Here is a 13,041-nt window from a genome sequence, read left to right on the forward strand (position 1 = left end):
GTGTGTACGTACGAGAACATATTGGACGCGATCTGTCGCGGTCGCGAGCGCGGGGGCGAGGGCGCGGGGGCGTGCGCCGGGAGGGGCACGGGGCACGGGGCAGAGCCCGAGAGGGAAATGGCGCACGACTGGGGCGTCCAAGATAGGGAAGGAGAGGGAGAGGCTGGTGACAAGCGTGGGAGGGGGAAGAGGAAGAGGGCAGCATGTGTCCCCGCGAGCAGGGTCATTGGGAGGGCGAGGACGACGGGGAAGGAAGTGGGATGGCCGGATGCAGAGGATCGCGGAGGGCGAGAAGGGGGATGACGTTGGAGGGCCGGCTGGCGTCGGCCAGGGCTGATGGGGGCGGACGCGCGGCGCAGGCGACACACTGGGCTCCGGACGGCCTGTGCACCGGGCAGGGCGGAGACGACGACATGGCGGTTCTCCCGCGAGATGACAAGGCAGGAATCGGGGGAACAGGCGCGCACGCCGGCTCGCATGGTTCTCGGACCTTCCCGATATGGGGCGGGGAAGACCCTGCAGGTGGAATGAATTGGGCGCATCCTGAGGTGATCGGTCTCTTCAAGATCTCTTAGATCGTCACCTCCACTCCGCTCTTGCCACAGACGCCCCTCCTCCCGCCTTTGTGTCTTGATAAACCCCGCCGCAATGCTGCATCCTCCATAGCCCCCTCGCTCCCCCTCCCATGGCAATCCAGTCCTCTCTCATATGCCTCTTCCCCCAAGAGGTCCTCGCCCTCGTCGCCTTCCACCTCTCCACCCACCACCCGCTAGGCCCTCCCTCACATCTCCTCCCTCTCCTCTCCACCTGTCGCCACTTTTATTTCTCCCTCGCCTCACACAATGCACAACCTCTCTACGCTGCCATCTTCGAGCACCGCTTCGACTGGCGTGCCTCCGTCAGGCGTCTCGGCGAACGCACAAAACGCCCCACATACCAGACCCTCCAGCTCAAGAAGGTCTCGCGCATGCTCGGCCGCGTCAAACAGGGCGACGTCCGCTCCAGCCATCTCGAGGCTGACTTCTGGACCGCCTTCCTCATGTGCCTCGAGAATGACGGCCGTAACGCCGTCCAGCTCGATCACGCCGGACTCGACGCCCTCGTCATCAACTACCTGCGCACACGCCTCTACGAGGGCCGCGAGAAGACCAGCGGCTGGCCAGCAGAGATCACGCTCAACGCGCTCGCCTTGTGGCTCTTTTGGTTCAGATTGACCGACGGTGCGTCTCCCTCCGTCTCATACCCACCCTTCCCTTTCATTTAATCTCCCACCATCCCCCTCCTACAGCAAAGATTGCCGCCATGCCAACTGACCAACGGAACGAGATATCCGACCTCGTCCGCCCGTACGTTCTCACCGCCCTCCGCTATCCTGTCTTCCACGCGCCCGACAATCACTTTGAGCTGCCCCTCCCCGAGCAGCTGCGTGAGCAACCGCCCTGGCTGCTGACTACGCCCCACGGCTTCTACCCACTCTACCGCGACCCTGACGCGCTCGCGGAGCACCTCGCGCACTTCGCCATGCCGCTTACGCTCGCCGCCCCGCTCATCGCGCTCGGCGCACAGCTCATTTACACCGCGCTGCACGAGACGCCGCTCCCGTACTCCCCCGGGCAGCCGGAAAACCGTGCGCACTCGCTCCAGCTCAACCGCCACTACATCCACCCGACGCGCGCCGACGTCGATGAGGCGAACGCGAAGCCGAGCGTCGTGCCCCCGAGCCGCGGCGACTGGGACTGGTATGCGGGGCTGAGCGCGGAGCAACGCGTAATCGAGGACGGGCGGACGATGCGCCCCGATCTGACAAGCGCGAGCGCAAAGTGGGACCGCGATTTTGCGCGGCTCGTGTTTTGCTTCGACCCATACAACTATCCGTCACTGAAACCGAGCATGTGGACACACGGTACACTCACCGGCCTTTGGCGCGGCCGCCTGCTGGTAAGCTGGTTCTGTCCCTCCCACTGCCCGCGGCAGCGATGCTGACCGCCCCACAGGTGCCCGAGGTGACCGGGTACTTCAACCTCATTCACTCTCAGGAATTCCCGCCGACGTTCGCATATGACCACCCGCGGCTGTTCACGTCGCCGCTGTACATGAACCTGCGCGAGCACCATTGCGTGAACCCAGAGGCGCCAGCAGCGAGCGGAGGCGAGCCGGAAGGCTTCGACGACGGGATCTGCAACGCGTGGTTCCCCGTGGACACGACGTTCTACGAGGAGCGCGAGAAGGGCGAGCTGCGCGTCGTGCACACAGACAGCGGCACCGATTCCTGCTATACGACGTGGATGCCGGGGCGGCCAAATGGACACAGCGAGGATACATGTACGCTGTGCGAACGGAGAAGGGAGGACCACGAGATGGAGGTGGTGGCGAGGGCGCGCATCGCCGCGCGCACCGCGGAACACGTGGACGCGGCTCAAGAGGCGGCAGACGAGGAGGAACCGGAGGAAAGGCCGCGCGAAGAGGTCGGATCGGACCCGCCTTCGCCTCCGGAGGACCCGATGGACCAGGTCGCTGCTGCACGGCAAGCTGCAACAGAGGCGCTCGGGACGGACGCGGACGAGGTGCTGAGAGAGGTGGTCGAGGAGAGCAGTGACGAGGACATGGACAGCGAGGAGGATGAGTATGCGTCGACGAACGAAGACGACGTCGAGGAGTACATCGAAGCAGAGTGCACGGGCGTGTCGGATATCATCATCACCGGGGAGGTACGTCCTTCTTCGCACTCCCACAACGTCCTACATTTGCGTTACCTGGTCGCTAATGCTTCTCTCACAACGCTCTCCCTTGCAGACGCTCCAGAGGCACGGCGAGGCGTGGAATCACTACCGCTTCTACGGACGCGTGCGGGAATGGGACGGTCTTGTCGCGCTGGTGCGCGTCCCCATGTTCGAGCGCGATCTTGGCACGTACATCTTTCGCGGGTACATTATCGGCGGGACAAACTTCGTCGGGCGCTGGCGCGCCTGGACAAAGACTCTGGACCGGGTACCGCTCGAGGGGCCGTTCACGATGACCCGTGCGCTGGCAGCATGAACGTGCGTACGAATATCTCCGCATATTCCGCCCACGGGCGCCGATCCGCGCAAAGTTGCGTCCGGCCGGCTGTCGTGCGCTTTTGGTGTTTGTTTTCTGCTTGTTTCTGCGCTTTCGGTCACACGAACACTATGGCCCGTCCACCCTCCGCCTCCGTCTGGTCCAGGGCACGCCTATCTCTCGAGCTCTCAGGCTATCACGTATGTTTCTCACGCATCACATCTGGACGGACATCTATCAGCACGTCTTATTGCTCACGTTATGGCTGGCTCTCGCGCTTGACATGTCGATCCCAACTAATGTACCAGGACACTTCCTCGCATATAACAGATTCGGCCCTCGAGGATGCCTGGTCTTTCCTAGAGTTTCCTCAATTGGCGACCGTGTATAATTACTACGTCTTGCTTTTGATCTGTGTATCACTAGTCTCTCATCCATTGTTATCTTTAGTAGACGTCCCATGAATCGTTATGGATCTGCATCCGTGGCTGCCTTCTCTTCGCAAAGACGATCGCTCTTGTCTCTTAAACTCGGATGCGACACTCGCGTCCTTCACTCGTGTATATTGCTTGCACGTGATCGCGTCATTCGCGTAGCCGCCGGACGGCTTGCCGGTTGACACTACACTCAGTGGGAGCGTTCCTTACTTCCTCCCAATCGGCCTTCCCTTATCGCAGTGATGGGGTTTCTAGCAGTTATCCACATTTACGGAGAGCCTCCATGCAGCCGACTGGCACGAAAATGCGGATATTCGCAGGCAGACTTTTCGACCCATACTCCCTCGAACTTCTGAGGAACCAAGTCATCACTGTCTCGCCCGAATGTGGTCTCATTCTGGACGTCAGGCGCTACAGCAACGATGAGCCAACAGACGTGAATTGGTCCGATCCGCAGGAGGTGGACCTGAGGCACGCGACAGTCTTGCCGGGGTTCGTGGACGCGCACGTTCATAGTGAGTTCTGGATAACGACACGGGAGCTCGCCTGCTCAGTGTCTCCGGATGGCCGTAGTCTTCTTGCACGCGTATTCGGACGTCAGCTGGAACGACCAGGTCACGGGCGAAAGCTTCGTCGAGCGCACCGTGCGTGCAACCCTGCACGCAAGGCGGACATTGATGGCAGGCTATACCGCTGTGCGGTGAGTCGACGGATGCGATCCGAGGTATGGGTATGACGAGGATTCATGTGCTTGATCCGTATCGGTCAGTGACCTTGGTACGGAAGGCCTGGATGAAGCGGACATTCATCTGCGGAAGCTGCTATCAGGCCCGAACCCCATGATACACGGACCACGCTACTTCTGCGCAAACCGAGCATTGGCTACGACTAACACGTATGGTAATGGCGACCGATCCTATCAGACAACTTGGCGCCTCATCACGCTCGCACAGGTCCAAAAAGCCGGTTGCATCTCAACCAGGATGGCGTAGACGGGATAACGGGCGCGGAAGTCGTTGATGGAGAGGTAGAATGCATCAAGGCTGTTCGCCGCCAGATAGGTGCAGGAGCAGACTGGATCAAGGTTCGCTGATAGGCGTGCAGGGCCGCAGACGCGTTCGGGGACTAAACAAACTCAATAGGTGTATGCAGGTGTCTATCGCATGCTGCGCGTCACCATGAGCATGGACTGACCAAGATCTTAGACTATCGTCCTCGGCAGCGCATGGCGGATGTATCGACCGCAGCAGGACTAGCAGACATTGCTACCTTCAGCCAGAAGGAACTTAACACGATCATCGCAACTTCCCACCAGCTGGGCGTCAAGGTCGCTGCGCATTGTATGAGCTGGACTGTCAACGGAACTGTCGTCTCAAGCGGGCCAGGCTTCCACACTGTCGAACACGGGTACCACATGTCCTTCTACGATGAAGTCACCGAACAATGGAACGGCGACAGCACGTCCACCGGGGACATCCGGACCTTCTGGATCCCAACGCTTGCGGCATATTACTCGATGTCCAGCGGCAATCCGCAGCGATGGGAGAGCTCTAAGCAGGCGTTCCGCCGTGCACTCAGGGCAGGCGTCGAGAACATCGCTTGTGGCGGTGACACGGGGGTCTTCGACCACGGTGAGAATGCGCTCGAGATGAAGCTCATGGTGCGGCTAGGTGCGGATTGGCGCAAGGTCCTGCGATGGAGTACACTGCACGGCTGGGAGTGCATCCGGAGCATGGCCTGGGAAGGGCCGACAGGCAAGGCTCGCTTGGAGCGTGTCGGGGACCTACGCGAAGATGCCCGGAAGGTTGGTTATAACGAAGTGCCGTTCGGTGCTGTCCGGCGGGGCTTTGCGGCGGACATCATTGCGACTACGGGAAATTTGGAGGACGACTTCGAACATGCAGTCGACAAATCAGCCATCACATTTGTGATGAAGGGTGGGAGTGTTTACAAACGCGACGGGCGCGAATTGGTGTAGTTAGCTCACCGTTTCCCCGTTTGCCGTACGAGTTGCGACGGGCGTCTGTTGCGCCAACGCCTTGGTTTTTGCCTCACGACAGCTCTTCCCTTCAGTCTTCCGGTGCCCATTATGTCCTCGGCTACGAACTGAATATACCATTGCACGGCAAACCTATTAGCCAGAAATTGTTTCTATGACCGGCATCTCAGTGACTCGATATGTTCTCTCCCGATGCCTTGAACTTCGATTTGCCAGTAACGGAGTGCCGCGAGCACGTCTAGTAACCACGTTATCGTTATCGAGACTACTCAGGAACGTGCGTATACGGCAAGTGGACCGTTTGATTCACAGGCAGCGGCTCGGTCGACTTCCGACTCCGCAAGGGCTTCGTGTTCCTTCTCTCCTGCCAGTGTAGTGTGGCGAGTTCTGACTGGCGTAAAGTCTGCCTGTGACCACGCTTCGCTCTCGTAACCAGTGGCAGATAACGTTCGTGAAATGCAGCTCCATATAGCACCTACTGGTAACACCAGAAGGCAGTCGGACAACATGAAAATCTACGCGGGGAAGATGTTCGATGTCTACTCTCTCGAATTGCTTGAAAACAGAGTTATTATTGTCTCCCCCGACTCAGGTCTCATCCTCGATGTCAAACCTTACACTCAGTCCGAAGCAGCGACGGCGAACTTTTCTGATCCACAAATTATCGACTTGAGGAATACAGCCGTCCTCCCGGGCTTTGTCGACGTACACGTGCATTGTGAGTATTATGTCGTATGCGGTATTCACTCGTGTGGTCTGGTCTGATCGCCGTTCTCCATTGCAAGTCTTCTTGCATCCTTACAGCGAGGTCAGCTGGGATGACCAGCTGACGAAGGAGAGTCTGGTGGAACGCACCGTGCGAGCGACTCTTCACGCCAAACGGACCTTGATGGCAGGCTACACCGCAGTACGGTTCGTTGGCGTTTTGTATTGTAGAGCACCGCCTTTGGGGTAACCTTCCCCACAATGCAGCGACCTGGGGACAGAGGGAGCGGGTGATGCCGATATCCAGCTTCGCAAATGCATGTCAGGCCCAAACGCGCTCATCCCCGGACCTCGTTACTTCTGCGCCAATCGAGCTATTGTTACGACGGGGAGCTACGGTGCGTGTGAAGAGACGCCTTAGTCTTCGAGATGTTTATGATCTTTGGGGTATCCCCAGGTCCCAAAAGCAAAATTAATTTGAATCAGGAAGGTATCGAGGGTATAACAGGCGCGGAAGTCGCTGATGGTGAGGTCGAGTGTGTGAAAGCCGTGCGGAGACAAGTCGGCGCCGGCGCAGACTGGATTAAGGTAGGCACCGCTTCATGGCATTGCTGGGAGTGTTAATTGACGTACGACACCAACGCGGGACGTTCTTAGATATACGCAGGTGTGTACGGCAGCAGGATGTCAAGAACCAACGTGGAGGTACTCAGCTTACATGACAGACTATCGCTTCCGGTCCCGAATGGCAGACGTATCGAGCGCGGTATCAAAGGCGTCCATTACAACGTTCAGCAACAAGGAGCTTGATGCACTCATCTCTACAGCCAACCAGCTCGGTGTCAAAGTTGCCGCTCATTCAGCCCACTGGCACGCCAGGGCCGACAATGGAATATCGAGTGGCCCAGGTGTACATACCATTGAACACGGCTACAACATGATCTTTGATGATGACACAATTACGGCACTTCGGGAGGACGCGCCACAGAGCTTGAGCAAGACATTCTGGGTTCCGACACTCGCCGCATACTATACTATGGGGCAGGGGAAAGGCGAAGTCTGGGAATCCGCAGCAAAGGCATTCCGCCGTGCGCTGGACAAGGGAATCGAGAGCATTGTCTGCGGCGGCGATACGGGTGTCTTCGCGCACGGCGACAACGCTCTCGAAATGAAACTCATGGCGCGGATTGGCGCCGACTGGCGGAAGGTTCTTCGCTGGGGGACCCTCGGGGGCTGGCAATGCATCAGGAGCATGGCGTGGGAGGGACATGACGGCGTGGCCCGCTTAGCGCGAGTCGATAATCTTGAAGAAGATGTGAGGTTGGTGGGAGACAACGAAGTGCCATTTGGTGCCATACGGCGCGGTTTTGCAGCAGATATCATTGCGACAAACGGGGATCTGGTGAACAACTTCGAGAACGCGGTCGACAAAACAGCGATTGTTTTCGTAATGAAGGGTGGGAAGGTGTATAAGCGAGACGGGAGGGGGCTTGTGTAGCTAGTACCCAGGTGCCCGACCCACCATCACATATTGTCACCCCAAAACACTTGTTCGATGGTGGTGAAAACCTACTTTTCAAGGAAACATCGTCCTGGTGAAACAGCGAAGAAGGTCGGAACGCGGGGCTTCAGGAACCGCGGAGCAGACACCTAGCAACTCCGACAAAGAAGTGTTCTCCATCTCCGAGAGCCATTTGGTAACTGCTACGTACCATTTCGGATGACGCACTTCCCTCCCACGTGTTAGTCCGTAGGTCGGCTTGTCATTTTGAGGGACGGAAGAACGGCCCTGCCAAAGGACCAATTCCCGACGCACTCACCCTGAGATGTATACCTGGAATGCACCGGCTGAAATTTGAGCCTTTCTTTACGTCCAGACGAATGCACCAACATGATGCTTCTCTAAGAGGTCGCTTGGACGATGCTTAGGGGAATGATACTTCTTGCGACACTATCAGCTGGTATGTCCAAAAGGCAGGTATTGAGAAGCACATGAATGGCCCCGCATTTGCACCGAAGGATTGAGAACAGGCAACCCTTGAATACCCCAATACATTCAGTGATGTGCCAGCGTTCGATTGGTCGCCTTGATCGCTCCCATGACTTGAGCGAATAGTCAACGACTGAGCGATCGTCATTATGCATAATGAATTGATAGCGACAACCTTCGCACGCCGGTTGCCAAGTGAGTAGACTTTCTAGCTTGCCTTCGCTCATCTGCTAGATTATTCCGCGCAGAGCAAGGCCAACGACTAAAGGGCTATGAGGAAAGTCGCTATCGTCTATAGTTGCTACGATCGCGCCTAGGCGACGAACCAACAATTGCCGACTGGCGTAAAGAGGAGTGCATTGCAACTAGACGAGCTATGATAGACCTACAGTAGGTCATTATAAACCTGAGATGGTTCGAATACATGACAAGTAAGGGTAGCGTACCGTGCATTATTTCCAGCGAAAGACAGGCGGCCCAGGCGAGCTATACTACAGAGGCTGTTATGTTCGCTTTATTCCCTCTAGTATAACAAGAACATGTATACTCAAAGCAAATATTTGACCAGAGACACATTGGAGGACTTAGCAGCAAGTTGTAGTACTTGCGGTGTCATCACTTTTGCGTGGGAACTGCTTACATATGGGCCTGCGTTTAATTTTTCTCTGTGCTCGCGCTCTCTTCGCTCCTCCTCTTCCTCCTTTTCCTTGGGGTTCCAAATGAACTTGCTCTGTGTGGTGACAAGTGACCGTGTACTTACTTGCTCATGGGTAAATACAGATGATTCAATAACGCTAGGATAGCAGCAAGACCTCACAGGCCTCACCTTCCTATCTGTCATAGCTTACAGGATGGCACCCAGCCCACGGTTTGCATACCTCTCGACGCCTCTAGTCTGATTTATTCTCCTCTGACCGTTGCCTTCTTTCCTTCCGCGGAGTGCGAATGATCCACGTACCAAGTCAAGGCCCTCCACACTGTCTTACGTGTTGTGTCTGTTACGGTCGTGGAATATCACGCGTCGTGAGCGTCCTGCTGCCAGGCTTCGTCATGAAATCGGGTGGATCACAGGGACTCGCGTACGTCACGTCTCAGTAGAGTTGAGTGCGGTCCTTCCTTCGTGGAGTTCTTAGTCTGTGCTCGTAGTTTTGGGACATACATATCTTCCACAGCAGTTATCCTTGTATTGAGTTCCAAGTTTATTGCTGTCTATCTGGGACAATCCTTCCGCCTAATCACGGTCTTTGAGTGTGCGTGATGTGAAGATTCAGCGTGAACAGATCAATATTACCTGTATGTATGCAAGGCTGGTATGCAACATGTAGCGGGGGTTGCGTACTCGTACAGCGGCGAAAAAGAGGGAGTCTATTGCGATGTGCTACAACATATGCATCGCCATTTACTCGCGCTGTATTCGAATGGTTGAGTATCCCGCTGATTATTTCACGAAGAATAATGTATATTTCTAGCGCGCTCCGCGTTTATTACCTATCTAGGGCATCCCGCCATCTGCGAGGGAATGATGACAAATACGTTATGACCGACTGGCACGAGGGCTACTAGTACTTACCGCTTACCCCGCACTCCTTGCTGCTTGCCATCTTTCACGAGCTCTCATACCGACAAGGTTTCATCATGGCTGAAATACTTGAATCATTTCCAGCGTCGAAGCTGGGAGAGTACACGGTCATTGATGAGATTGCAGAGGGGACGTTTGGCAAAGTCAAGAGTGCGTTGTCGATGCGCAAATCCAAATGACATCGCGCTCACCGGAAATTACAGTGGCTATTCACACGATTACAGGGCACAAGGTCGCCATGAAGTTTATCTCGAAGCAGGTCATTGTGGCGACCAAGACCAAGACACGAGTGCAGCGGGAGGTTGAGTATATGCGAGCCCTCAGACACCCCCATATCATCAAGCTGTACGTCCCAGCCGACTTTAGCTTGGTGGTCCTGGATCTGACTCGCATGCATACCGACCAGGTACGAAGTGATATCAACACCAACAGATATCATTATCGTTCTGGAGTACGCCGGCGGCGAGCTGTTCAACTATATCGTCGAGAATGGGCGTATGGAAGAGCCCCAAGCCCGGCGGTTCTTCCAACAACTCATCTCTGGTATCGAGTACAGCCATCGCCTAAAGATAGTGCACCGAGATCTCAAGCCAGAGAACGTCCTCCTCGACTCAGACCTGAATGTCAAGATCGCTGACTTCGGTCTCTCGAATGAGATTAAGGATGGTGACTTCCTGAAGACAAGTTGTGGAAGCCCCAACTATGCTGCGCCAGAAGTCATCCGAGGAGGTCTATATACTGGGCCCGAAATTGACGTATGGAGCTGTGGTGTTATCCTATATGTGATGCTCTGTGGTCGGCTACCTTTCGAGGATGAAGACGTTCAGACGCTGTTTACGAAGATTAGCCGTACGTTTCACCTGCTCCAGCGTGTCGCCTCTCTGACCATTTGAACAGAGGGTGTTTATCACATACCGTCATTCCTAACCACCGACGCACGCAGCGTAATCAACGGCATGCTGGCCGTTGACCCTGTCAAGCGCATCACAATCCCTGAGATTCTACAACATCCGTTCTTTACGACCGACCTGCCTCGGTACCTCCAGCCCTTGCCTCCACGACCAGGACCTGTTTTGGGCACGTTGTCTTCCCTCGTTACGCCCCCACCCAAAGCCCTCGATTTCGAGATCATAGACGGTCTGGGGCGTATCGAGGAGGACGTTGTGGACGAACTCGCCACGCGCATGGAGGGAGTGGACAAGGATGACGTTTGGGAGTCACTAAGGCGAGACGACGGACCCCAAGGCAACGCCGTCAAGGTAGCATATATGCTGTTGCGGGATAAACGGAGGTTGGGACGAGATCGTACGTATCATCTGTCGATTCGAAGCAACGATCTCTAAAGCCAATCTCTCGCAGTCGCTGAGTTCGAAGAGCAGGAACGAGATGCACAGCTGGCTGTAATGGACGTGAGTCGATCTATACCGTGCTTATTTGGCATATTGTTGACATTGTTCCTAGCCTCGGAATCTTCTTTCGCCAAATGCGCTGTCGTCAGCCGAACTCGAAGAGAACCCCTTCGAGTCAGAATTCATCGGGTACGACGAAGAAGATGACGACGGCCTCGACTTCTCGACTCCTCAGAACGAAGCTGAAATCAACAATTTTGCTGTCCTCGACTCATCTCTTCCAGAACAGCTTCCTGAACAACACCATCTTGCATCGTACGCAAGCGCGAAGCGACAATGGCCTGTGAAAGAGAAGAAGCAGCATAGAACGAAATGGCACTTCGGGATCCGCAGCAGGTCGCCACCGATGGAGGTGATGCTCGAGATCTACAGGACGCTCAGGACACTGGGCATGGAATGGAAGGCGAAGAAAGACCTGGGCGGCCTGGGCGACGTCAGGAGGGACAAGCGAAGCGGGGAGAAGACGAAGGTTGAGCGTGCGCGCGAGTACGACTCGCCCGGATATGTCGACCTGCGAGCCGCCTCTTCGATATACTTCATTGAGACTAGGGCGCGCGTACAAGACGTTGTGGTGAGTGCCAACTTATGTTGACGCTGTTCGGTTCAGGTGTAGGGCTCGATGTTGACGGGTCCGCGCATTCTGGCCCCCAGGTTCTGATGAATCTCCAACTGTACATGGTCGATTCGATCAACTACCTCGTCGACTTTCACCACAAGAAGACGTACAAGGCCTCAGCCGAGCCTGGTGCGGGGAAGTTCGATATGGCACACCCCGATCTGAGCATGTCGGAGACAGCATCACTGGAGTCGAGTCGCTCCCTGAAGGAGCTCAACATGCGCGAGGATGAGATTGTGTCGCCATTCGTCTTCATGGATGTCGCATGTCGGCTGATACTCGAGCTCGCTGGCGGATCGGAAGCGTGAAGTTGTAGAGTGGGTGCTTTGCGATGCGCGTAGCATGCCTTCAGAGGTTTGGTATCTCGTGCGAGTTTTCTCTGCTGTCGATCCTGCTATGCCTGTGCTACTCATTTGATTACCCCGATGATATCCTTGTAGCTACTAACTGGAGAGTCGAAGTGTATGAATATGCCATATGGAATGAAGAAGCTCTCTAGTCGTGTGCGGTCTGGACGCCTTCTGGACACCGTTGGCTCGCCGTCACGCAACGCCACTGGTAATATTGATGGGAAGGGGGGACAATGCATTCGCAAGTGCCTGTTGGCTGAAATTTTCTTTGCCTTTACCTCAATCCAGTCGTGCTCCGCAACATTTCTGATTCATTCCTTCGCGAAGCATCTTCGTCCGGGCAGACGACAACTCCTTGTACCGCGATGATCCTATGCAAGGGACTATCAGGCGCAAGCACAACGCAGTCGACGCGTGACGGCTTCATTCTGACCGGAGAGCTTCAAATTCGAAGGTGAGCAGCCTGATGGTCTCTCGGCGTCAGATGCTCCGGCCAGGCCCGCGTCACAAATCCAGGAGATCTCGATACACTATGCCATCGAAATTCGCTGATCTCGGTACCTTCGAGTTTCCTACAATGGCTTCGATTAATATTGCATGCGGTCCCGATCTAAGCCTCCGTGCTCGCATGATACGTCTACGGGTGTGTTGCCACGTGTACTCTGTACTGGCAAATATGCGGCAATACACCATGTACGTCATGTCCACCTCGATAAGCCAGACTTTAGACTGGCTTCCTCTTCTTTTGAAGAGGTCTTCGGAGTAGAGGGACCTGAAACTTGTGTCCGCCACAAATAATTTACTGACGTGCCGGCGGCGCCGCATTTGTTGTACGAGGTCTCACGTGAGCCGAGTGGTACATTTGTCTGGCAGCTGTCAAACCGACGTTGATGAGCATGATTCATGTCAAGTCTCACGCG

General features: G+C 55.7%; 2 protein-coding genes across 2 annotated transcripts; both read left to right on the forward strand.

Annotated features, from left to right (window-relative positions):
* Positions 1-203: 203 nt before the first annotated feature.
* Positions 204-7,675, forward strand: POSPLADRAFT_1042140 (hypothetical protein; the record flags this gene model as incomplete). The annotated part of the gene is made up of 15 exons (XM_024478048.1): positions 204-548; positions 698-1,220; positions 1,289-1,938; positions 1,995-2,708; positions 2,794-3,019; positions 3,794-3,988; positions 4,047-4,173; positions 4,243-4,373; positions 4,427-4,557; positions 4,696-5,445; positions 5,935-6,190; positions 6,258-6,384; positions 6,445-6,575; positions 6,635-6,765; positions 6,845-7,675. 15 exons carry the CDS (start codon positions 204-206, stop codon positions 7,673-7,675), a joined length of 5,268 nt encoding a protein of 1,755 aa, XP_024343625.1.
* A 2,127-nt stretch (positions 7,676-9,802) lies between these two features.
* POSPLADRAFT_1129632 (hypothetical protein) lies at positions 9,803-12,079 on the forward strand (the record flags this gene model as incomplete). The annotated part of the gene is made up of 7 exons (XM_024483859.1): positions 9,803-9,896; positions 9,950-10,091; positions 10,153-10,595; positions 10,644-11,051; positions 11,106-11,155; positions 11,208-11,726; positions 11,807-12,079. 7 exons carry the CDS (start codon positions 9,803-9,805, stop codon positions 12,077-12,079), a joined length of 1,929 nt encoding a protein of 642 aa, XP_024343626.1.
* Between the last annotated feature and the right edge of the window lie 962 nt (positions 12,080-13,041).

This window comes from Postia placenta, assembly GCF_002117355.1.
Source record: "Postia placenta MAD-698-R-SB12 unplaced genomic scaffold POSPLAscaffold_1, whole genome shotgun sequence".
NCBI classification, from domain to species: Eukaryota; Fungi; Basidiomycota; class Agaricomycetes; order Polyporales; family Adustoporiaceae; genus Rhodonia; species Rhodonia placenta.